General features: G+C 42.4%; 1 protein-coding gene across 9 annotated transcripts in view; it reads right to left on the reverse strand.

Moving 5' to 3' along the window:
* Nucleotides 1-26,452, reverse strand: part of LOC137638204 (uncharacterized) — a 986,676-nt gene that overhangs the window by 200,391 nt on the left and 759,833 nt on the right. For 8 of the 9 annotated variants that reach the window (XR_011043881.1, XR_011043880.1, XR_011043879.1 and 5 more), the window contains one exon: nucleotides 15,115-15,249. Coding sequence is in view for 4 of the 9 variants with exons in the window: in XM_068370286.1 (XP_068226387.1) it covers nucleotides 15,115-15,249 (135 nt within the window). In the remaining 5 variants the exon portion in view is untranslated. Of the gene's footprint in view, nucleotides 1-5,595; nucleotides 5,736-6,304; nucleotides 6,451-15,114; nucleotides 15,250-26,452 lie in introns of those variants that run through there. The other variant, XR_011043883.1, reaches the window with a different exon arrangement.

A 26,452-nucleotide genomic window follows, 5' to 3' on the forward strand; every position in this document is an offset into this window, starting at 1 on the left:
TTTTGGTGTGATTCTTGACAGCAAATTAACTTTTGATTAACACATTAGGTGTGTGCCTTCTTCAAATGTACAATAAAATTGGCTTATTGAGAAAGTCTTTCAAAATTTTTGGTGATCAATGTATTCTGAAGAAATGTTTTAATTCTTTCATTCTATTTTGTTTCTAGTATTGTTCTCCTGTCTGGCCTTCAGCTGCTGATTCTCATCTTAATTTATTGGACTGGAACTTACAGTCTATAAAATTTCTTATTCTGACCATCCTTTACCTTCGGATCTTCCCCGGAAAGTTCCATCCTGTTGGTAATGCTAGGTATGCAGTTAATTCGGCTTTCTCCATCATGAGGCTCAGTACTACACAGTACTCTAGAAGCTCTATTCCTGCTGTGACCAAGTTGTGGAATGATCTTCCTAATCAGGTAGTTGAATTGGTAGAACTTCAAAAGTTCAAACTTGCAGCAAATGTTTTTATGCTGAACAGACTGACATAAGTCCTTTTATAGTTTAAAAATGAAATATCTTTTGAAATATTTTATTTCAATTGTTCATTACTTTTTATATTGTTTGTTTACATATTTCCTTATTTCCTTTCTTCACTGGGCTATTTTTCCCTGTTGGAGCCCTTGGGCTTATAGCATCTTACTTTTCCAACTATGGTTGTAGCTTAGTTAGTCATAATAATGATAATAATTGATGGCATTTTCCTCGACATTGAAGAAGCGTGTAATATGAGAAAGAAATCTTGTATCATAAATTTCATTGACAACCAGCAGTCTGTTGTGTCTCATGAGGGTAGGATCCTGCTTAAGAATTCTCAATGCAATAATTCTCCCAATTATAAAGCTTCTTCGGAAAAGGGATTTATTCCCCTCTCCAGATCACTCATTGGGTTCCTTCAAGACTAATGTCCCTGACCACTATAGGTAATTGAATTTGGGCTCTTTCTAGTGGATCCTTAAGGTTATTCTGATTTTCAAATGGGTTTGTTTGCAAAAAGGGGAATCCTAAGCTTCGGCTTAATGTTGCTCCAAATGTGGATCCTCAGGGATTTGTACCAGATACCCTAAATTTGAACAGGGACTAATGGTCTTTATTTGTGTTTCCTCAGTGTGTGATTTTGAAGGTTTTGAAGATTCTTCCAGGATTTTCTTGGACAGCTGTGCTGGTAGCGCCACAGTTGCTAAACAACCCTTTGTATCCACTACTTTCGCATTTAAGCCTGGGATCACACCCTCTGGCTGTATCAGAGTGTAGGGAATCAGAATATCATTGCTTCCTCTTTTTTGATCCAGAACCTGCACACATGGATTTTCTCTCCTGTATTTATGGAAAAGCATGTTCAGCATACAATGTGACTTATTTGACAATGCCAGTTGGTGTGGAGGGTATGGATGACCTTCCTTAAGGATGTCCCCATGCCAGATGACCCTAGACCTCTTTGCTTCCGTGTTAATCCACTTCCTGGAATAAAGTTAACTTAGATTTAGACTCGAACATGTTCCACAAGATTATACCTTCTGTTTGAGAATGACGCTCCCAGCCAACTTCATTATCTTTACTTCTCAATAGACTTTGTTCATTTTTTATCAAGTTAAACAATTGTATTGTTTCCCACAAGGAATTATTCCAGAAGGCCGTTTTTCTAATACCAGCTTTATCTTCGGGAGCAAGAGTAGGCAAGCTTGCAGCATTATGGAGAGAACAGTTTCTCACCCAACATTCCTGGCTGCCTCTTGATTCTGACTTCTTGTTCAGAGGTAGGGTTCTCGATATTACGGCTGTACTTGTTGTGGATGGCAATCTCTGTCCAGTATCTACCCTACAGATCTACCTTCAGAGATCCACATCATGAGAAGGTAGTCATTTTCAGAATATCCAGACCAGCAAGGCTGGCCCTTTTTATATTAACATCCCTCGTCAAAAAAGCAGATACTCTGAGAAATTTCTTCCTCATTGAGTTCGTCTGGCTATTGTGTTTATAAGACACTACCTGAAAACAAATCCTAGCAGTACATGCTTGCTTGGTGCTCAGCACGCTCATGAGAGGTAGATATCCGGGATAAAGAGGAAACCTCTCATCCTGATTCCTCAATAGAATAACCATGACAGGCATCTAGCTCCTGTCCTTTTATGAGGTGACCATCAACTTGACATTTTATGCTAACCCGGGTATGCACGAACTGATAGCCTGCCTGTTTTGAGTTAATTATTTGTTATAGTACACAAGTGTACTCTGTTTCTCTAGTATTAGATTTCGGAGACCACACAGCACATTAACCACAAAAAAAGTTGTTGTGACAGTTTAAACCTAGATTTTCGTCAGGTGCTGTGTGGTCCACAAGACCTGCCCTCCTCCCGAGTCTCTTGTAGATAGATCACTTGCTCCAAATTGAAAAGGTGGTACTGTAGTTAAGTGCATACAATTGCCGAGAAAGCAGTACCAGTATCGGTGATAACATGTCATTGGATGTCCAAAATATTTCAGATGGATTTAATACAGCCCGACTCCATAGGTTTCCTTTATACTTGTTGAGTCAGTGCTATATGCATGATTGATACACTAACCCTAGAGTAGGGAAAACAATATTCCTTTGGTATTTTCTCATTTAATTCACTGTTCTTGCCTTCCACATGAAAGGCCTTAGAAACGACAGAGCACATGCCTAAAAAGAAATTTTTTAGGAGAAGACTAATGGTAAGGGACCTCTGGTAGTGGTTTCAATACGCCCCAGTTATTATACCGACACCCTATAAGGGTGAGCGAGCTGGGTATATTCCTGGCATTCCATGCAACTTTTTTCTCTGGTATATTTAGCAGTATTTATATACCTTAGAAATGGTGCTATAAGGAGCATTTCACGGAGCGACACAGGTTCCTCGCCCAGAAATAGATTTTTCCTTCGTCCAAATCCCTTTTTTATGGTATTATATATTAATGTAATTGAAGGTCTCAAAAATGAGGAAATTTCCATCTGCTCAGATTGTTCTTAGATGCTGAAAATTTCCTGTCAATATGATGTATGCTCCAAAATATTGTACCTAGGATCAACAGAATGCCATCGAATCTACAGGTTGCATATTAATTTCTAGTGTGCATACTTAAGAGCCATTCAAATGTTTGGTGAAAAAACATTTTGTTGTCCTAGATTGGGCTTTATTCATTTTTTCAACATGCTTAATATCCTTCCATGGACAATGCATTTGATGAATGTTTCCAATATTTGGTTTAAATTGCTTTGTGCATTTTTTCCCATTCAGAACCAAAATTCTTGAAGCTCTTGAATTCCCATACTTTAAAATAGTTCAGATGGTTAGAGGGGAGAAAAGAGAATCCAGGTATGCAAAAATACTAAATGAAAAATATTTTTCAGTTGAATGGCTTGCCAGATTTTTTTTTCTTTGCACAAACCTTGCTTTGTGCTAAGTAATTTTTCTTTGTTTATAATCTCAATTTGTACAAGTTATGTTGGTTTCTATTTTAAGTTTCTTTGTCTAAATATGTGTTAAAAGACTCAGCCCTTTTACTTGCATTTAATGAAGATTTTAAACTAAATTTAAAAAGAGAAAAGTCTGGTACCCTCACTAGAAAGTAGTAGTAGTATCGATTTCCTTGTTTGTTTTTTGGGGCTGGGTTACGAAGTATTTTTAGCAAGTTGATATGGGTATTTTGTTAAAATGTGCAGGCTGCGGTTGAATTTATGCAGTTTGTAGTCCGCATCAGTATCTTTAACAGCATTTTATTACCTGGAATCTTTATTTTACAGATTACACAGTCTTGCAACTGGTATAGAAAGGCATTTTAAGAATAGAAGGCAATCACCTGAAGAAAGAGTAATATCATAGAGAGATTACCTTAAGGTTATATTTGTTCTACTATGCATATCTTGAATTATTTTTCTATATTGCTTATAAGTTTTTATCTACCTGGTTTGTTATCTGTTAGTCATCCAGTTTATCTTTACTTTATCATCCCAATTTGAATTTTTTAATACGGTAGTATACAACAGTATCATAGTTTCTGTAAAGCTAGATTTATGAAAGTCATATTGAGGATCAATTAGAATCATGTAAAAACAGTACCAACATTTTCTTTATGTATTTGTAAATTTTACATACTTTTTTAATTAAAAAATTCTTTAAAACAATAAATCTTTTCTTTTTACAGGGAAAGTTAACATGAACCCAAAATTCCAAGATAGGCAAAATATCCTCGCAGGAGAAAGAAGAAGGGTGGCCTACCAAGAATTCAAACTGTTTTTGATAATGGACTTTTTGAGACATGTTGCCACACACTATGTCCCAAAGAGCAGGGGCAAAGGAGAGACATAGCACAGAGTCTAGAGGAGGGTAAAGAGAGCATATGTCCTTTAGTGGAGGTGATCGAGTAAACAGCAACATCGAGGAGGATGACAGCAGACCATACAGTCTATAAGAGTCGGCAACTGAGCAAAGATGAAATGTAGCAGAGCACAAAGTCTATGAAAGGAGGTGATTGAAGTAGAGCATGGAATCTGCAAGGAGAGATGGCAGAGCAAGTTATCGTATGAGTAGAACACCAAGTCTTGAAGATGAGAATAGTACGAGTCTTAAAGACATAGAAGAGCAGGAATCCTAAAGAGAATGGAAGGAGAGCAATCATAAAGACCAAATCTAGCAGAGCATAGAATCCTGAAAAGGAGAAATGCCAGTGAGCAGAGCAGATTGAACAGAATGGGAAGTTTGCAGCAATCTTGACATCTGAAAAGTATTGGAGAAACATAGCCAAGCACGAGTTCTAAAGAGAAAGGAAGTAGAGAGAAAGTCCTGAAGGCAAGGAATGCATGAATACTAAAGAAAAAGGGAGCAGAGAGTGAACACACAGAAATAGCAAGATGTCCTAAGTGAACGATTAGAAAGCAATCCTGATATATTAAAGAAGAGACATAACCCTCCACATTAGAAAATACAAAGGGAGCACAAAGTCCTGGAGAGGTGGAGACCTGCTTTTAAAAGTTCTAAAGAGAGAACAATCCTGTCAAACAGTTGTACAACTCTGGAGATGTAGAAGAGAGAGTGAGAGCAGTCTTTTAACAGCAGTCGTAAAGAAGAAAGAATGTAGCAGAACACGTCTAAAAGAGAGAGCTGATCAAACACGAAGACAAGGCAATGTAGCAGAGCACAAAATCTGTGAATTGTTTTATCAAAGCAGATCATAGAACCCTGAAAAGGTGAGATGACAGCAGAGAGCCGAGTAATCTTAAGAGAGCAGAAGAAATCCTGGGGATGAGGACGGGAGCAGCAGAGCATAGTAGCCTGAAAAGGAGTGAGGCATAGTAGAGCAATACAAAAGTCCTGAAGATATAGAAGAGCAGGAGTTTTAAAGAACAATGACAAAGCTGAACACAGTGTCTTGAAGAAAATGGGAGCTGAACAATCCTGAACTAAGTGGTGGAGAGGAGGAGACATAGCCAGCCACAGTTTGTGAGATAATGTGCATAAAGCTGAGAAGATCTAGTAAAGTAATATCTTGGAAAGCAGTGTCAAGCCAAGTACAGATATTTGAAGCGGAGCGTGTAGAGCAGAGTCAAGTAATGAAGAGGTGGTGAAAGACCTGAGCCCAAAGTCTTTAGTATCCTGAATAAATTGGCAGCATGGACTTGAGCAGTTTGGCTCTAAAATGTGATCTGCGCCCACAGTAATTTCAGTAAGTTACAGTACCCAATGCAAAATCCTTAAACAAGGCACAGCATACTAGGGTCCTGAAAAGAGAAGCAGTGTGTAAGTAAACTGTAGTGGGTCCTGAAAAGAGCAGCAGTGTGTAACATCACATGAAGAGCACTATGTTGAAATAGTATAAAATGATGAGCATTATGTTGAAATAGTATAAAAATGGGTAAAGATGGTGATTAACAGGATTATTTTTAAATACTATGTTATTTTTATACTGTACTACCTGTTAATATGTTTCAGGTACTATATATACTTTAAAGACAGTAAGATGAGTTTTACTTATTAATAAATTTGAAAAGTTGCATCAATAAAATCTAATGTGGTTTTAATTTGGTTTCACTTCAAAAGACTAATTAAAGAACTGTATCAGAAGATACATATACTAAAAGCATATTTAATTTTGAATGTCAAATATTGCATTCCTGAAAGTATTTGAAATTTTGTAATACTTGGCAAATTATATTATCCTGTTCCTTTTCCCCACGATGTTTATTTGAAATTGTATTTATTACTCATAACTCCCTATACAGACTATAATTCAAAACTATGGCTGTAGTAGTTACAAAATAATCAATATTTCAAAAGAAAAAACCCTCACCATGTGCTACTTCCAGTCTAGCAGATGTAATTCCTGTCATGATAAAAAGACCATAGGTTTTTGAGAAACTAGCTCTTGTGGAAACTCTCCTCACCACATATAGCACTGGGTAGCAAAGCATTTTAGCTCTCCCAATTTATCTGCTCCTGAAAAGAATTTCACATTAGAGATATATCTGGAGTTTTATTTTATTTAGTATATATGATAATTGAGCACAATTTAGGGTTGTCATAAAGGGATTTTGACGAAGGAAAAAAATCTATTTCTGGGCTTAACCTGTGTCGCTCCACGAAATGCTCCTTAAAGCACCATTTCTAAGGTAAAAATACTGCTAAATATACCAGAGAAAGAAGTTGGATGGAATGCCAGGAATATACCCAGCTCGCTCACCCTTATAGTGTGTCAGTATAATAACTTGGGCGTGTGAAACCACTACCAGAGGTCCCCAACCAGACTTCTCTGCTATTTAGGAGAAAATTATTATTGCTAGGTAAGCTACAACCTTAGTTGTTAAATCTGCATGCTATAATCCAAGGGCTTTTTTTGGCTCCAACTGGGAAAGGAGAAACTACGAGAATAAAAATATAACTTCTTAAAATTCGTAACAACATTTAAATAGGCTATATGTCAAATTAGGAAGACAACACTCATGTCAGCCTGTTCAACTTTCATTGCAAGTTTGAAGTCGAGGTTTCACCAATATCATTCCACAATCTGGTCACATCTCTAATGATGGAGGTTAGAATTTTCTCTTATTCCTCTTGGAACGTTGTAAGCAGCATTTCCAGCTTTAGCCTAGTTGAGCGTATAGGTCTGGCACACAGATCAATGAAGCACGAAACTATATTCCTATGAGCGTGTGCGCTTTGAACCTTAATAAAGTCTTGGTGCAAGGTTAACCACACCAACATTCACATCAGTCAGTAATGTGTCACCACAAAGTAGGTGAGAGCCCAGATGTGAGCAAAGAACATCGCGCAAGTTAATGAAACGTGCCACAAAGCAGCATGCGACTAAGAATCATCATCCACGAGCGTATTATTCACAGCTACTCATCTCTAAAATATGATCAGTTTTGCCTTCCTTCAAAGAAACAAACACTTCCACCAGACAGAGCATGAGCTAGGGAGAGAAAGCATCTTGAGGATGCCTATAAGTTCTCTATGAACAATCGCCCACCATCGGGTGCCCTTCCAGTCCCTTTCCAAGGGATTTTACCTGATCATAGCTGTGCACTAAAGACAAAGCGCTTATCAAAGCTATTTGTCTTTCCTCTGCAAAATGAGATGTTCCAAACCCTGCAGATCTAAAATTGGCAAAAGATTAAGGGAGAGTACCGAATGTGTTTTGCTCAAGAAGGACGTCTAATCCAGAGAGAGGGGTATCAACAGTGTCTGGACCCAAAATCCCCTTTCAAGTCTAAGGCCCCTCTATCTGAACAAGATTTTTTTCCTTCCCTCTCTCGCTTTTCCAAAGGAGAGAAAGCATTAGAATTGATGTCTTGAAGAAAATGGGAGCTGAACAATCCTGAACTAAGTGGTGGAGAGGAGGAGACATAGCCAGACACAGTTTGTGAGATAATGTTCATAAAGCTGAGAAGATCTAGTAAAGTAAAATCTTGGAAAGCAGTGTCAAGCCAAGTACAGATATTTGAAGTGGAGCGTGTAGAGCAGAGTCAAGTAATGAAGAGGTGGTGAAAGACCTGAGCCCAAAGTCTTTAGTATCCTGAATAAATTGGCAGCATGGACTTGAGCAGTTTGGCTCTAAAATGTGATCTGCACCCACAGTAATTTCAGTAAGTTACAGTACCCAATGCCACTCCACATTAGAGGTCAAGTTAACCCTGAACCAATTGAGTGCTGTCAGGAAGACGTCAAGGTCAGACCTCTGGAGTCTAATGAACCTGAAAAGGAATATTCTTTCCAGAGGGTATTGGTTCTCGTCAATCAATTGGGCGACGCTCCGAATGTCACTTTTTCTGGAAGGCAAACCTCCATAGATTAATTTTTTAGGAAGAAACAAGAAATGGAGAAGACTAGTTATAAGTTTACGGACATGTCCCCACTAATAAAGACACCCTGAAAGCAGTTAATTCCTCCTGTTTTTTGGAAACCAAGTTAGTTCTCAATGACAGAGGGAGCCCATATTTCTCCTCAGACCTTGAGGTAGCAACCCTGACGCCAGGGGTGTCAACAGAGAAGCTCTTACAACTCTGTTTTCTCAGCCTCAAAGGTCTTGAACATGGAGCCAGTGGCAATATTAGCATTGCATCCCTCCTCTGCTCGACCACTGGTCTGGAATGCTATCATATTTAGCGTTGTCAGAGAATCTTGCGGATCCTACGATACACAAATATGAACAGCTTGTCCTTTTGGGAGCGAATGTGGTGGAATTTTTAGTTCACTAGTGTGCTTACCAATGGGGCAACTGGGTACTAAAATACCAAGATGCAGTGGTCAAAAAGTTTTTCGGACATATGGTCTAAAGACTTTGTCTTAAATAGCCCCACTAATGTAGAGTACCTTCCTCTTTCCACCTTAAGAAGTGGAGGTAGTAGTATAGGAAGGCGGAGAGTCGAGATTCCTTATTCAGGAGAGCTGACACTTTCAATCAGCCACCCTCAGGAGAGCTGACACTTTCCATCAGCCACCCACAAGAGATTGCTTGACAACGATCCTCCCCAATACTGGAGAACAAGTGAACAGGGTCAACCCTTTTTACTGCAGACCTCATGGCAGGTGAAGGAGAGGCAGAAAAGGACCATGTCAGATGTGGCAATCCCCATGTCACTACCTGGGGGGAATACTTGTAGTCAGTGGATACGTGGCAATTCCATGGGGCAAAACCTCGCCTAGAAGAGGTCCTTCGTGTCAGATATTGCCTCCCGTTCACCAACTCATTAAGCACTGATGACCACACACATTTGAGCGGTTATGTCAAAGACCACTTTGGGAGGTGATAAAGACATAAAGCAACCTGTTTGTATTACATTAGCCATCAGGAGGTGGGGGACCAGTCATTGACGTGTCCCATCTAAATGACTTTCTTCTGAAAATTAAGTTGAAGATAGAGATCCCCAACACTGTCCTTTAGGCAATAAAATTGAACGACATTTTGCTGTCCACAGACCTAAAGGAACTACTTCCAAATTCCAATCTATTGGAACAGAAGGAAACACCTTTGGTCCATTACTGGGAACGAGAAAATACCAGAGTTTTCTGTTTCAGACTATCCACAGCCCTTTAAGTGTTCAGACTGGTATCTACCCAAGTATACATGCTGGGAATAAGACTTCGATATCTAAAGACTGGCTTTTACTGGTGGAGTCAAGAGTCCCAGCTTGTTCCTCTCAAAAGCATCCTTCAAGTATTGTTAGGATATAGTGATCCAGATAATCTCTTCGTCTGTTCTGTTCTCGCTCCATGTTAGCAACTTGTCTACTTGGGAATGAGGGTAGACAGTCCAAGACAAAGTCTTCCCATTGCAGGTCAGGCTGCAAAAGTTGAAGGAAGTCGCAACCTCCTTGACACACTAATCCCTCACAGCCAACCACTGACAGACTGCTTGGACATCAGTCTTCGTTAGAATGTCTGGTCCCATACAGAGGAGATTACACCTTCATTCTGTGCAGTGGGTTCTTGAGACGAGATGGTGGCAGAGGTCAGATTATTATTATTATTACTTGCTAAGCTAAAACTCTAGTTAGAAGAGCAGGATGCTATAAGCCCAGGGGTTCCAACAGGGAAAACAGCCCAGTGAGGAAAGGAAACAAGGATGAATAACGTTTTAAGAGCAATTAATATTAAAATAAATATTTCCTATATAAACTATGAAAAGTTTAACAGAGTAGAATGAAGAGAAATAAGACAATAGTGTGCCTGAGTGTACCCTCAAGCAAAAGAACTAACCCAAGACAGTGGAAGACCATGGTAGAGAGGCTATGGCACTACCCAAGACTAGAGAACAATGTTTTGATTTTGGAGTATCCTTCTCCTAGAAGAGCTGCTTACCAAAGCTAAAGTCTCTTCTATCCTTACCAAGAGGAAAGTGGCCACTGAACAATTTAAGTGAAGTGGTTAACGGCTTCGGTGAAGAAGAATTGTTGGGGAATCTCAGTGTTGTCAGGTGTATGAGGACATAGGGGAATACATATGTCCTAGTGTGGGTAACAGTTAGTCAAGAGGACCCATCCTGGTGGCTTCAGGATAAGCTGTTAGCAGGCTCCTCCTTGCAGGTTCTCTCCAGAGCTTATTCTTTTCTCAGATGCATCCAGAGGGATGGGGGATCGCACATTTTAAACACCACCTCTTCAGGTCCTAGAGAAAATATGTCAAACATGTTGGAACAACAGGTAGCATACCTGGCTTTGATCCACTTCCAAGATATAAAAAGGGGGGCACTCAATGTTGATGTGTGAAAACTCCACTGTAGTGGCTATGTCAACAAGTAGGGTGCAAATCAGTCTCACAAACCCTCTGCTAGTTGGGTTTTAAGATACACTTATGGTTAGGGGACAATGCAGTAACCCTTACAGCTAGTTTCATTCTAAGAAAACTGAACGTGATCATAGACAATTCGAGTCTCCGTAGTGAGATTGCAGGCTCAGACCCCGACAGCAGACATTTTTGGAACTCTCCTAAATAACAAACTGAAGGTTATTAAACACCTAACAGCATTAAGAACTTATTCCAACATCCGTGAGACGGCCTCGACATCTATGCCTTCCTTCCATTTTGTCTCCTAAGGAGGGTAATGAGTAGAGCCATTGTTACACCCAATCACCAAATAATTATGGTAGCACCAACATGGCCAAATAGTAACTTGACCTTTTCAGTATCATAAAGGAAGTTCCGAGAGAGCTAACATGGTCCGACCTACTATGCGAGCTGCACATGAACAGATACTACAACACAGTGAACTGGCTGTTACTTAATGGTTGGAGATATCCAGCATCTCTTGGGATCAGCCATTTTAAAGGTTACTCATAAATGGCAGAGGCAAAGGACAGTGACATGCCCTAGAGACTGCCTAAACCCCCTCTCCACCCAAGCTAGTACTTGGGATGACTCGGTATTTAGACCTATAGGCTCCCCCTATAGGTATTGCAGTCACTACAGGAATATAGCAAGCTTGAGGTCTCGCATCCCAGTCTTGTAGTTAGCCAGGAAGGCACATTTCCAATAAGCTACAACAACGCTATGGAGCTAAACCGGACACTGATACAGTTGAGCACACTTCTCACAAAAGGGAGTATGACAATTAAGGCAAACCCAATACCGTACTTATATGAACCCCCAACAGGAACATAATTTCCCACGGAAAATAGGTTCGTGAAAAACTTCCTGGTCCGTGACGCAGGACATTCAACCTGGGGTCAGGAGATACAAGGATCCTTTGCTCTTTTCTCCTTTCCAGACTGAGCATCGCAACCCGAAGGGTCTAGCCAGTTGGGCGAGCAGGACTTCCTCCTTCCTAAGGATGATGCCCTTATTAAAGGACGATGATTTGTATGCGTAGGAACAAATTACACATTTTTAAAGTAATTTATATTTTTTCCCAGCTATACAAACCTTGCCATTAATAAAGAGGAGGAGGACTGAAAAACTTAAAAAGCTATAGAGGTGCAGATATTTATAGTGATCACCAGCTCCTCATTGCCACACTGAAATTAAAACAAAGAACCCGACAGAAAGAAAGATAGAAGACCTAGGTTTGATACAACTAAGCTTTTAGAAGCACAGAGAAACATTTGCAATTGAATGTAGGAATCGATTTGCAGTCTTATGAAACTTCAAGAGACAAAGAACAGACAATGAAGAATGGTTTGATATTAAGAACCTATCTCGGTCAGTTGGTAGTGAAGTCTTGGGATACGTAGTGACAAGAAGAAAGCCATAGATATCAAATGATACTTGGGAGGAGACAAAGACAAATTAATTGTTGAAATTTTTTGAGGAAGTAATGAAAATTACAAGGCCGAGCATGCTGAGTATTCCAGTAATGATGGTGTTGTCAAAAGGAAAAGCCAGGAATGACTGAAGAGAATAATTAGAGTAAAGCAGATGAGGCTAACTGGGCTATGGTATAAGAATTGCTCATGGAATTATTAATAAAAACAACTGGGGCAAAGAAGCAGCAACATATACCCATCAAAAAGAGATAGCTCTGTTATAGAAACAGAAGATGAAGATAGACAATGTTGGATGGAATACTTTAGTGAGGTCATGAATAGGAGATATGAAGGGAATAATTTGATTTATATATCTAAAGCTGATGAAGACTTGATGTGCCCATGAATGAATTCAGTGCGTTTGACATCGAAGCTATCCTAAAAAAAAACTTGAGATGGAAAGGCCCAGGATTCAATGGAATATCTGCCAAGATGATACTGGACAAAAATGAAGCAACTCCCAGACTACTTGCAAGATTTTGTAGGATGTGGAATGAAGAGGCAAAACCTGGTGAATGGGAGTTAGGAGTGTTGGTGGAAAAAAAAAAACCAGACCTGACTGATTGCAGTAATTACAGAGGCATAACACTTATGTCAGTTATGAAAATATAAGGTAGGATTATTCTAAAGAGACTGGAGAGTAAGATTGATGAAAAGATAGACTAACAAGCATTGTTTACAAAAGGTATTAGTTGTATTGACCAAATTTTTATTTGGAGACATGTACAGCAATGCACAGAATAATGAAATCCCCTTCTGATGGCATTTGTTGACTGAAAAAGCCTTATAGTGTGCACTGACCAATTTTGTGGAGAGTCCTGCATCATTATGGAATACTTCTTAGATATGTAAATTTGATTGTGTGTTTTCATGAGCATAGCAAGTGCAAAGTTCAAGTTAATGGAGTCTTATCAAATGAATTACCAGTGAACAGTAGAATAATCCAAGGGAATGTGCAGTCGCCTATGTTTATCCTCCTCATGGATTTTGTAATGTGTAGATAGTCAGATGGGGGAGAAGGATTGCACTGGATTGGTGATAGGAATTTAGCAGACCTTGAGTATGCTAATGATACTGTCCTTGTTAGCAGAACACCACAGGATTTGCAACGCTTGCTTACTAGAATGCATGGAATATAATATGAGGTTGGGCTGAAGATAAATAGAAAACAGTAGATGAAAATGGAGTATGCAATGGTAGATTAAATGTAATTGGAAAGAGAAAGGATTAATGAGGTAGAATCATTAAAGTATTTAGGAACCCTGATCTCCTATACAGGGTCTTTAGAATTGAAGTTTAGTGGAAGATTGAAAAGCAAATCAGACAATGGCTACGTTAAGTTAAACTTGGAAATCAAATCGACTGAAATTGCATATAAAAATCAGACTATATCAGAGCTTAGCGAGATAGGTGTTACTCTATGGACATGAGTCATGATATGACAATGAAACAATCTCCAATAGATTTAGTAGACTTTAAAATAAAGACCTCAGAAGCATATTGGGAGTTAAATGGCAGGACAGGATTAGAAATGAAACTATGAGAGATTACTCGAATGCCTTATTTGGATGAGATCATGAGGGATAGATGGAGATGGGTTGGTATGCTCTAAGCACCCCTCGAGAGGTTAGTTCACCAAACGTTCAACTGGGCTCCACAAGGCACTAAAAGAGCTGGAGGACCCAGGCATACATGGCTGGGGACTATGAAGCACATAGAGGGAGATGATGAAGGGAGAAGTACTAAATTAAAAGCTCAAGATAGACGACGACTTGCGAAATCTATCCGAGGCCCTTTACGTCAATAGGCATAGGAGATGATGATACAAACCTAAGTGTTTTAGGTTTTATTTCCTGCCTTATACACCCTTAAAGTCCCATGCAAAATGACGGGTGTGCACGTTGGCAGACCTGTACCACCAGTGGCCATTGGGCGGTGGCTGCCAGAACCTTGATGATTCTTCATTGGCTGTTTCCAGCTTGTCACCAAAATCTTACCCATACTAGGTTTGTACAGCTAGGAGAAATAATAATATTAAAATTTGTGATATTTGTATCTTTCATAAATACTTTATACACAAATATATCCCAGAACTTAAAAGTTCAATTACAATATACTTTCAAGGCAGATTTTACAACCCAATTCTAGATTTACTCCTTAGTTTAAAACAATAGGCATATGAAAATACTAGTAGGGACCTTCACATAACAGGTTTAAATTTCCTTCATAAAAATGTTGTCCTTTAAATTACACGTTAAACTAATTTTTCAGCTTCATGAAAATTTTTATTTCATGCATTCAAGTGACGAAAATTTCATCATTAATCAAGTACCCAAATACTGACAAGGGGCCATCTATGGACAATCTTTGTTGGGAATTGTGATCATCATCAAGCATGTGAAGCCCAATTTGAAGCTTAAAATTTGGATTAATGTGTAAATCCAGCAGATTATTTGCAATTAATAGTTGTGAAGACTAAGGTCTAGTATTGATAGTTACAAGATTTTCAAGAATTCAAATTCAATACAGTATACAACTCCTTATTGCCCATTTGACATAATACAAGAACTGTCTAAACTACTATGATTTTTTTTTTTACTAATCAGTAATGTTAAATTTCTTTGTTACATTTTTCTTCTTAATAATCCATCTACTTATATATTAAATACGCCCAGCATACGTGAATTCTAAATACCAAAAAATTTATGTGCTACAACTTTAACTGCCCAAACACCATCATTTAGTTTAAAGAATGTTAGCAGGTTGAAGGAAAACTAAGGAACTGTGAAACAAAATATATCTAAACCAATACATTACAAGTCTTGAATCAAGCCCAATACTTTTCACTACAATGTCTTACTTTGCTTCATTTGGATGTAACCCGTAAAAAGACGGCTCTTAAAAAGTATTTGGATTTTCTGGGGGTCTTGACCACTAACAAAGATGGACTTCTGTAATTCCTTGGGAGATTGAGGTACTGTGTCCAGGGCAGGATCTGTAAAAACAGTGCATGACTTAATAGTATGTGAATCTAGTGTCAGAGATATTGTAACATTCAGGAAAATATGATATAAAGGTAGCAGACAACTAAAATCTGGTTTTCAAACTTAATTGACTATTACAAACCTAAAAGCAAAATCATAAGTGGTTGGCACCCTGAGAAAAGATTACCCCTATACCTGTACTGATGAACTACACTTGGTTGCCAACACTAGTTATGGATGGTTATAAATTTGTTGGAGCCAAGCTTTCAAATTTGATTTTCAATGCTTAAATCTTTCCTAACCATAAAAACCTGAGAGCTAAGTATGGGTTTGCCTGAGGTCATACTCCTATTAAAGTTGTAGTATAGGAACAATTGCAGCCTCAAAAATTGTATAACATGCTCCCACTAATTTTAAAAGGATTAGATATTATGTTGAAGGCCTTTGTTGCAGTTTTATAACACATTTTAGAAAAATGATGCCTATACTATATGTACGAGTCTCCAAGTACTTAGAGGATGTATTTCAATCAATTCTAGTGGTTCCTGTGGTGAATAGGGGACTGTATGTGGTGTGGGAGCCATGGGACCAGGACATTACTCTCTACTTTCAAAGTTATCTTAGCAGCACTTATGTGTTCAGCCATTAGACATGCCATATCTAATGTAAAATTATTAAACTTTGCATTGGTGTATGATTAACTTGTGTACTCAAGTGCCAAGATTAGAGTACAGATTAATCAATTTTCCAACTCTGGAGAACTACCTCTCTTAAATAAAGTTAAACTGCCAAAATAAAAGTTAAGCAAACAACTACAGATTTAAAGACCAGCCTACTACCAATACTACTTGTAGGTTTAATCTAGAGTTAAAACTAATGTACTTAATATCCAAGCAACTCGCATACTATAATTATTTGTTCATTACAAGTGAAAATGGAAAGAAACTGAATAACCTATTACATCTATGAAAAACACACACTTAAGTTTACAAATACTAGAACTTATTTGAAATGTGCAAATTTTTATATAGGTTATAAAGCACATATCCATGCAACTTTTGATTGTATGTACCAAAAATATCACAGTGGAAGAATTCAGTTCCCTAAGTAATCCATGTTTGAAAAATGGAGTTTTTATGATAAAACAAAGTTTTATGAATACTTACCTGGCAGTTATATATATATAGCTGAGTCTCCGACTGCGGCAGAATTTAATCGAAAATCGCGGCAACCGCCTTGTGGTGGTTGTGTGGTTAGATGGTTAACAACCCTTACAGGGTGGTACTTGGAATCATTCCTGTTTTCTGTCCCTCAGATTATCTTTGCCCGACCTGTCTCCTGAGGGGAGGTGGGTGGGCTTTAAAATATATATATAACTGCCAGGTAAGTATTCATAAAACTTTGTTTTATCATAAAAACTCCATTTTTATGAATAGAACTTACCTGGCAGTTATATATATATATAGCTGATTCACACATTTGGAGGAGGGAAACAGACAGAAAAACATAGTTGGGGAAACAACAAAAGAGTTGTAGGAGAACAAACACCTTGATTCCTTACCTGCTAAGGTAGCTGACTTCAAAGGTAACTGCCTCTAGAGTCGCTTTCCCTTAGGAGTGTTTAGCCAGGAGTAGACCTGCTACGCTGCAAACAACTCAATCGAGTCTGTCAAAGGGGTAGGACCAACAACTTGACTAGACTTCAGAAAACTACCTTCCCATATAAAAAACCTGCAACCTTACTAAAGCTAACCATCTAACCTTGCAGAAATAGATATAAACTATCTATCTGGACTGAGGGAACCGTACCACAAGACGAGGACCTCAGACAACCACAAAAAACACAAACCCATATACAAGTACATAAACTAAGGTTGAGTGGGGGTAGTAACTCCTTTGCCTAATACAGAAGCCGCAGCTACGTATGGGCCCAAGGTATAACACTTGTCATAGTCCACTCTTACCTCTCTGAGGTAATGAGAAGCGAAGACAGAGTTGCTCCTCCAGAACGTTGCGTCCATGATCTGCTTAACTGACATATTTTTCCGGTATGCCAACGAAGCAGCAATGGCCCTTACTTCGTGAGCCCGTACTTTTAACAGGGCGAAGTTTTCTTCCTCACAAAAGAGGTGGGCTTCCCTAAGTTTCCCTCAGGAAAAAGGACAAAGCGTTCTTTGACAGGGGTTTTTGAGGATCCTTCACCGAACACCATAAGGAGTTGGAAGCACCCCTCACGCTCTTAGTGTGGGCCAAATAAGCCTTGAGAGGCCTAACTGGGCAGAGGAGGCTTTCCTGTTCCTGACCTACTAGATTCGTGAGGTTAGGGACTTCAAAAGTCCTGGGCCAGGGTTTCGAAGGGTTCTCATTCTTCGCGAGAAAGTCGAACCTCAAGGCACAAACCGCTCCATTTAGGGTGAAGCCTACACGCTTCTCAATTGCCTGGACCTCGCTGATCCTCCTGGCAGTCGCTAGAGACAAAAGGAAGAGGGTTTTCTTAGTCACATCTTGCAGAGAAGCTTGCGAGATAGGCTCAAACTTCCTGGAGCACAAAAACTTAAGCACCACATCCAGGTTCCGAGAAGGGGGTCTTAAGTGCACCTGCTTCGTTGTCTCAAAAGACCTAATGAGGTCCTGCAAGTCCTTATTCTGAGATAACTCTAAGCCTCTATGCCTAAAGACGGTTGAGAGCATGCTCCTGTATCCTTTAATGGTAGATACAGCCAGCTTAGCATCCTGCCTGAGGTACAAAAGAAAGTCTGCAATCTGGCTTAGAGAGGTAGAGGACAAGGAAACCTTGCGCCTCCTGCACCAAGCTCTAAAGATCTCCCACTTTGACTGATAGACTCTTTGAGAAGAGATCCTCCTTGCCCTGGCAATAGCTTTCGCCGCTTGTGCCGAAAAACCTCGAGATCTAACGAGCTTCTCGACAGTCTGAAGGCAGTCAGATTGAGAGCGACGGGGTTTTGGTGAAATCTCTCGAAGTGGGGTTGTCTGAGAAGATCTGGACTTTCCGGGAGTCTTCTTGGAAAGTCCACCAGCAACCCTACCACTTCGGTGAACCATTCCCTCGCAGGCCAGAATGGAGCCACTAGGATCATTCGTCCCGAATCGAGGAGAGCGAATTTCCTGACAACCAGATTGATGATCTTGAACGGGGGAAAGGCATACATGTCCAGCCCCGTCCAATCCATCAAGAAGGCGTCCACTGCAACAGCTTCCTCGTCCGGGACTAGGGAGCAGTAGTTGGGGATCCTCTTGTTTAGACCGGAGGCAAAAAGGTCTATTACTGGTCTGCCCCACAACTTCCAGAGGCTCCGACATACATGCGGGTTGAGAGTCCACTCTGTAGGAAGGACTTGTCCCCTCCTGCTGAGCATGTCTGCCCTGATGTTTCTCTGCCCTTGAACAAACCTTGTCAACAGCTGGGTCTCGTTCTCGTTCGCCCAGAGGAGAAGCTCTCTCGCAGTTGAGAACAGAGAGAGGGAGTGAGTTCCCCCTTGCTTCCTTATGTACGCGAGAGCTGTGGTGTTGTCGGAATTGATCTCCACAGTCTTTCCCGACACCGAGGTTTTGAAGGCCTTGAGCCCTAACAAAATGGCCATCAATTCCTTCCTGTTGATATGCCAACTGACCTGACTCCCTTCCCAAATACCTGAGACCTTTTTGTTCCCTAGTGTTGCTCCCCAGCCTGACTCGGACGCGTCTGAGAATAACACTAGGTCGGGGTTCTTCTTGAACAAGGAGATCCCTTTTCCCAACAGAGCTGGGTCCAGCCACCACATTAAAAGATCCTTGATCTCTGTCGGAATGGGAAAAGAAAAAGTGTCCTCCTGGATCTTTCTGTTCCAAACCTTTGCAAGGAAGTGTTGCAGAGGCCTTAGGTGCAGTCTCCCCAAAGGGACAAACTGCTCCAGGGAGGATAGAGTTCCCAGCAGACTCATCCACTCCTTCGCTGAGCAATCCTGCTTCCTCAAAAAGTCTTTGACTTTGTCCCGGTAACTGGTCTGCCTCTCCTGGGAGGGAGAAGCCTGAAAAAGAACTGAATTCAGAACTATCCCCAAATAGAGAATAGTCTGATTCGGCTCGGTCTGAGACTTCCCCCAGTTGACGATGAGTCCCAGGTCCTGAGTGATCGTATAAGTTTTCATTAGGTCCTCCAGACATTTCTCTTTCGACTGTGACCGGATCAGCCAGTCGTCTAGATAGAAGGAGACCCTTATCCCTCCTGGTGTAACCAGCCTGCCACATTCGCCATTAGTCAGGTGAAAACTTGGGGAGCTGTGCTGAGACCGAAGCAAAGTGCCCTGAACTGGAAGCACTTGCCCTGGAACACAAACCTCAGATATCTCCTCGAAGACGGATGAATGGGGACGTGAAAATAAGCGTCCTGCAGGTCAAGAGAAACCATCCAGTCTCCTAGACGAACTGCAGCTAGCACTGACTGAGTCGTCTCCATGGAGAACTTTGTTTTCTCCACGAAGGCGTTCAGAGAGCTGACATCTAGGACTGGTCTCCATCCACCCGAGTTCTTGGGAACCAGAAACAGGTGATTGTAAAAGCCTGGGGAGGCGAGGTCTTGAACTGGCTCTATTGCTCCCTTGACCAACACCTGGTCGACTAGCTCCAGAAGAGCCTCTCGTTTCCCCGCGTCGGTGTACCGAGCCACTAAGGCTAGGGAAGAGTCAGAGAGGTGGTTTCTTTAAAAAGGGGATCTTGTAACCTTCCTTGACGACTGAGAGGGACCAGGTGTCCGCCCCTCTCCTTTTCCAAGACTGCCAAAAACGAGACAGTCTTGCCCCTACTGGTGTCTGGAGGACTTCCATCTCATTTTTTGGACCGGGGCCTAAACGCACCCCTGCTGGTCCTTGGCCCTGACTCTTGTCTTCTCCCCCTAAAATCCGCTCTCGAGGAGATCTTGCCCCGAAAGGGGTGTTGAAACTTCTTCTCCTCCTTCTTCAGAGGAGCAGGAGCAACAGGTAAGGTCTTTCTAGCCGACCGAGACAAAAGGTCCTGAGTAGCCTTCTGAGCTAGAGAAAGGGAGATATCTCTGACCAGAGCTTCAGGAAAAAGATGACGTGAAAAAGGGGCGTAAAGTAGCTCCGACTTCTGGGCAACAGTCTCAGATCTAGAGGTGAAGGAGCACAAAAGGGCCCTCTTCTTTAAGACCCCTGCTGAGAAAAGGGAAGCCAATTCATTAGCTCCATCCCTTAGAGCTTTGTCCATGCAGGACATGATACTCGTCAGGTCCTTCGTGTCCTCCAGGAGTTCAGACTTCCTGGCCAGAGTCCCGAGAGACCAGTCCAGGAAGCTGAAAACCTCGAAAACCCTGAAAATTCCCTTGACGAGGTGATCAAGCTCCAACATGACCACATCACCTTGGCAGAGTTTAAAGCATGCCTTCTTGCCGAGTCCACAAGAGCCGAGAAGTCACCTTGGGAGGAGGAAGGCACTCCTAACCCCAAAGGTTCCCCTGTCTCATACCACATACCGGCTTGGAAGCGAGCCGAGACGGTGGAAAAGAAAAGGTGGTCTTGACAGCTTGTCTCCGTTCCTTCATCCAATCATCCACTTTAGCGAGAGCTTTCCTGGCCGAAATTGAAAGTTTCATTTTGATGAAGGCCGAAGACTTAGTAGCTTTCTTCCTGGTAAATTGAGACTGAGGAGAACGAGGGGCCGAAGGTTGAAATTCCTCCCCATAAAGTTCCAAAAGAGAGCGAGAAAGAACCTTGTAATCACTAGAAGAGTCGGCAGGTTTTTCTTCCTCTTCCGAAATATCTTCGAAGAGTTGGGCTGCCAGCAGTCTGGCAGCGAGAGCTGTTTGAATCCTGGCGCTGAGCGCCGCTAACATCCAGTCGGCACGATGACGAGAGGCGGTATCGTCACGATGACGAGAGGCGGTATCGTCACGATGACGAGAGGCGGTATCGTCACGATGACGAGAGGCGGTATCGTCACGATGACGAGAGGCGGTATCGTCACGATGACGAGAGGCGGTATCGTCACGATGACGAGAGGCGGTATCGTCACGATGACGAGAGGCGGTATCGTCACGATGACGAGAGGCGGTATCGTCACGATGACGAGAGGCGGTATCGTCACGATGACGAGAAACGGAAGCGTCCTGAAGATGCAGGCAGCCTTCGCCTTGAAAATGCAGACTGCATTCATCCTGTTTCCTAAGAAACGAGGCAGTAACATCCAGGCGTTTCGAAAGGGAAACGGAACCGTCACGGCGCCGAGAACGAGAGGCAGTATCGTCCTGGCGCCGGGAGAGGGGGGAAGGAAATTCCTGGCAGCGTGCCGATGAAGAGGGTGTGCGTTGTCGTACGGCCAACGAAGTGCGCAGAGGTTTCTTGGGAGAGATACTAAAATCTCTCTTAGAAGAAGATCTCTTAACAGGCAAAGAGACGTCCTTACGTCTGACGGACTGAGAAGGGTGGCTGAAAGCTTTAACTAACGATGAAAGTTGTTCCTGCATAACAACCATGAAAGCTTTAGCAACCTCCGCTGGCTCTCGCGGTGCCGAAGACGGCAGTTGTCGTACGGCTTGACTGGGAGCGCTGGGAGAAGTAGTAGGGAGTCTAGCAGGATTAACTGGGCTAAGGACTCTCTGTTTCGCCCTTTTAACAGGAACATCGAAATCGTCTTCCGAAGGATCAGGGTCTCTGCACGTCCCGGTTCCACCCTCTCTTCATTGGTCTTGATTCGTAACGCCAATTACGTCTGGGAGAACGATCAGGCGAAGACACAAACGTATCCGACACGCCTTTCCTACGGCGGTCAAGAGCAGCCTGGGAGATCGCAACAGGACTGTCTGAGGCGACGACTGACCGAGGATAAGCACCTCTCACCCCCTTTCGGCTTTCGACGTACCTTCTCCCTTGGTCCTGTGAGCTTGGTAGAGGTCTAGACCTAGGGGTATGACAGATTCGATCAGTCGCCACCTCCACTGCACTTTCACAAGCACTAATTTCACCTACACCCTTACCTTTAAAGGCCTCCAACTGTGCTTTAACGGCCTCCAATTCAGCAGCTAATTTAGCATTCCCAGGGTCATCCGTAGGCACAGATCCTGTATAAGGGGCAGGAGCCACTACATTTGGGGAAGGAATACCTTCCAAAGGAGTTACAAGCAAAGGGTCAATAGATAAATCTAAGGTAGGCTCACTAGCAGACTTTGACTTTGATTTAGCTCTTCTAACTCTAGCAATCTCGAGTTTGCGCACATAGCGCTTCATAGCTAACCAATCATCATCACTTAAAACCTCGCATTCCTTGCACTTATTATCTAAAGCACATTCAAACCCCCTGCAACCCATACAGATAGTGTGAGGGTCAACCGAAACTTTCGGCAACCTCACCTTGCAAATATCATTCGCACAAACACGATAATGAATTTTCTCACTCATGATAATAAAGGAAAAAAGACAAAAAAAACAACACGATTGCCAAATCCCAACACAGTGTACTTCACCAAAAACGAAGTCCAAAAAGGCGATGAAGGGAAAGCGATCCGAAAAAAACTCTGAAAGGCAGACCAACGATGTTGTCGATCCGGCCGGCAGAGATAATCTGAGGGACAGAAAACGGGAATGATTCCAAGTACCACCCTGTAAGGGTTGTTAACCATCTAACCACACAACCAACACAAGGCGGTTGCCGCGATTTTCGATTAAATTCTGCCGCAGTCGGAGACTCAGCTATATATATATAACTGCCAGGTAAGTTCTATTCATAAAAATCATGCAATAAAAGATGTGGCAAATGGAGGCAGCGAATGCAATGTTATGAGGTACAGTGATACCTCTGTATAAGAGTATAATGCTCTTAAAAAAAATTTGCTACAGAAATAAAGGAAAATCTTTGTTCCACACAAACACTTTCTAAAGATTGATAATGTTATATATAAGGATATACAGTTTCATAATACAATATAGAATAAAAAAATTAACCACCCGTTTCCTTTGAGGAGAATTGTGGCTGGCATTAATGGTTTGTGGGAAATCTCCCTCCATGAGAACTTTGGGTAAATTATAGAGTTCTCTTCTGGATGGCATTCACTATCATTAACTGCATCCCTTATTTTAATCATTTCCTGCTTTTTGAGCTCTAGTTTTTATGAATAGAACTTAACTGGCAGTTATATATACACTGTATAGCTTAGTCTCTGAGGTTCGGCAGAATTTTTCAAAAAACGCGGCAACCGCCGTGTGGTGGTTGTGTGGTTAACAACCCTTACAGGGTGGTACTGTACTTGGAATCATTCCCGTTTTCTGTTCCTCAGATCATCTCTTCCGGCCAGATCGACAACATCGTTGGTCCGCCATTAGAGTTTTTCGTTTCGCTTTCCCTGTGTCGCTGTACCGGACTTCTTTTTGGTGAAGTACATTGATTTGGGTATTTGGCAATAGTGTTTATGTTTATTCTGATATTTTTTGGTTTTGTTTAATATGAGTGAGAAAGTTCATTTTCGTGTGTGCGAATGAGGAATGCAAGGTGAGGTTACCGAAAGTCTCGGTAGACCCTCACACGGTGTGTTTGGGTTGCAGGGTTTTGATTGCGCACTGGATAATAGGTGCAAAGAATGTGAGATTTTAAATGAGAAAGATTGGTTAGCTATGAAGCGCTGTGTGTGCAAATTAGAGCTAGATAAAGTAAGGAGAGCTGCTAGTGAACCTAGTCTAGATATTTCCATTGAACCTTTAATTCCTCTTTGGAAGTTGATCCTTTCCCTGAGGTAGTAACTCCTGCCCCTTCTACAGGAACTGTATCTGCGGATGACCCTCAGTACGCCAGGATGGCGGCCGAGTTGAAGGCTATTAAAGATCAACTTGCGGCCTTAAAAGGTAAGAGTGAGGGTGAAGTTAGTGCTTGTGAAAGTGCAGTGGAGGTGGCGACTGATCGAACCTGTCATTACTCTAGGTTTAGACCTCTACCAAGCTCCCAGGACCAAGGGAGAAGGTACGTCGACGACCGAAAGGGGGTGAGAGGTACGTATCCTCGCTCAACCGTCATCTCTGACAGTCCTGTTGCTTTTTCCCAGGCTGCTCTTGACCACCACGGAAAAGGTGTGTCGGATGTGATGGTGTCTTCCCCGAATCCCTCTCCCAGACACAAATGGCAGTATGAGGCTTCGAGACCGACTAAGATGAGGTGGAACCGAAATGAACAGTCTCGTTCTCACTCTCCCGGTTCTAGTAGCCAGGAACTTTGTCCTTCGGAGGACGATTTGGATACCGTTCCTGTGAAGAGGACGAAACCAAGGGACGAAAGTCAAGAAAAACCATCGAAAGATCATTCCCCTTCTACCAGCGCTACTCGACAGCCGTCTCCTTCGGAACTGCAGGATCCAGCAAAGTCGCTAAATCGTTTATGACGGTTATGCAGGAGCAACTTTTCTTTTTAGTGCAAGCTTTTAGCCGCCCTCCCTCCCAGTCGGACAGACGTAAGGACGACTCTTTACCCGTAAATTAGTCAGCTTCTAAGAGGGAACGGAGTTCCTCTAAGGGAACCTCTGCGCTGCGCGCTTTGTCAAAGGCACGTCACCGTGCTTCTTCCTCATCTGCTCGCCTCCAAGACGCTAGCGATTCGCGACGTCAGGACAATTCCGTCTCGCGCTCTCGGCGCCAGAACGATTCCGCCTCTCGCTCTCGTCGTCAGGACGATTCCGGCCTGCTTCTCGTCGTCAGGACGATTCCGGCCTGCTTCTCCAGGACGATGCCGCTTCTCGTCGTCAGGATGATTCCGGCCTGCTTCTCCAGGACGATTCCGGCCTGCTTCTCGTCGACAGGACGATGCCCCTTCTCGTCGTCAGGACGATTGCAGCTCTCAGCGCCATGACGCATCCGCCTACCGCCTGAAGGACTCTTCTAGCGCTCGGCGCCAGGACGCAAGCGGTTCTCGGTGTCAGGGTGCTTGCAGCCCTCTTCTTCAGGACGCATCCTACGATGTTCCTCTTTCGGATTCAGGTGAACCTTCTACCCGAAAGAAAGCTGTAAGAGAGGTGGGACAGGATCTTGATGATGTCCCGGAGGATGAAGACAAGCCTGCGGACGCGGCTGACGACAACAAGGTTCTCTCTCGCTCCCTCCTTGAGCTGTATGGGGAGAAGTTTCAACCTTCTGCTCCTCGTTCTCCTCAATCACAATTTAGCAGGAAGGCGGCCAAGAAACAGTCGGCCTTCATCAAGATGAAGCGCTCTATTTCTGCTAAGAAGGCTCTCGCTAAAGTGGACGAATGGATGAAGGAGCGTAGACAAGCGGTTAAGACCACCTTCTCTTTTCCACCAGCTAGTCTTGCTTCGAAGGCTGGCATGTGGTACGAGACTGGAGAACCTCTGGGTCTGGGAGTTCCTGCCTCCTCCCAGGGTGACTTCTCTGGTATTGTGGACTCTGCCAGAAGGCATGCCCTTAACTCGGCGAAGGTTATGTGGTCAATGTCTGAACTTAATCACCTCGTCAAAGGGATTTTTAGAGCGTTTGAGGTTTTTAGTTTTTTGGACTGGTCACTAGGGAGACTGGCCAGGAAGACAGAGCAAATGGAGGGAACACAAGACCTGACGAGTATCGTGTCATGCATGGATAAAGCTCTGAGGGATGGATCTAATAGAGTTGGCTTCCCTTTTTTCGGCAGGAGTCTTGAAGAAGAGAGCCCTGTTATGTTCCTTTGCTTCGAGATCTGTGACTGTTGCACAGAAGTCTGAACTCCTTTATGCCCCCCTTTCACAGCATCTCTTTCCCGAGGCCTTTGTCAGAAATATTACGCTTTCTCTTGCACAAAAGGTCACTCAAGACCTCTTTTCGCGCTCGGCTCGGAAACCTTTGCCAGTCACTTCTTCATCTCTGAAGAGAGAGGAGAGAAAATTCAAACAGCCCTTTCGAGGTAGGGCTCCTTCGAGATCAGACTTCAGAGGAAGGCAGGAGTCAGGAGGAAGGACGAATCGTGCAAGTCCTCCAGACAACAATAGGGGCAAGACTGTCACTTTTCTGGCAGGCTTGGAAGAAAAGAGGGGCGGACACCTGGTCCCTCTCGGTCATCAAGGAAGGATTCAAGATTCCCTTTTTGAAGAAGCCTCCTCTTTCAAATACTCCTCTAGCCTTAATGGCTCAGTACGCAGATGAGGCGAAACAAAAGGCCCTTCTGGATCTGGTCGACCAGATGCTGGACAAGGAAGCGATAGAACCAGTTCTGGATCTATCCTCCCCAGGCATCTAC

Source organism: Palaemon carinicauda, chromosome 3, assembly GCF_036898095.1.
Source record: "Palaemon carinicauda isolate YSFRI2023 chromosome 3, ASM3689809v2, whole genome shotgun sequence".
NCBI classification, from domain to species: Eukaryota; Metazoa; Arthropoda; class Malacostraca; order Decapoda; family Palaemonidae; genus Palaemon; species Palaemon carinicauda.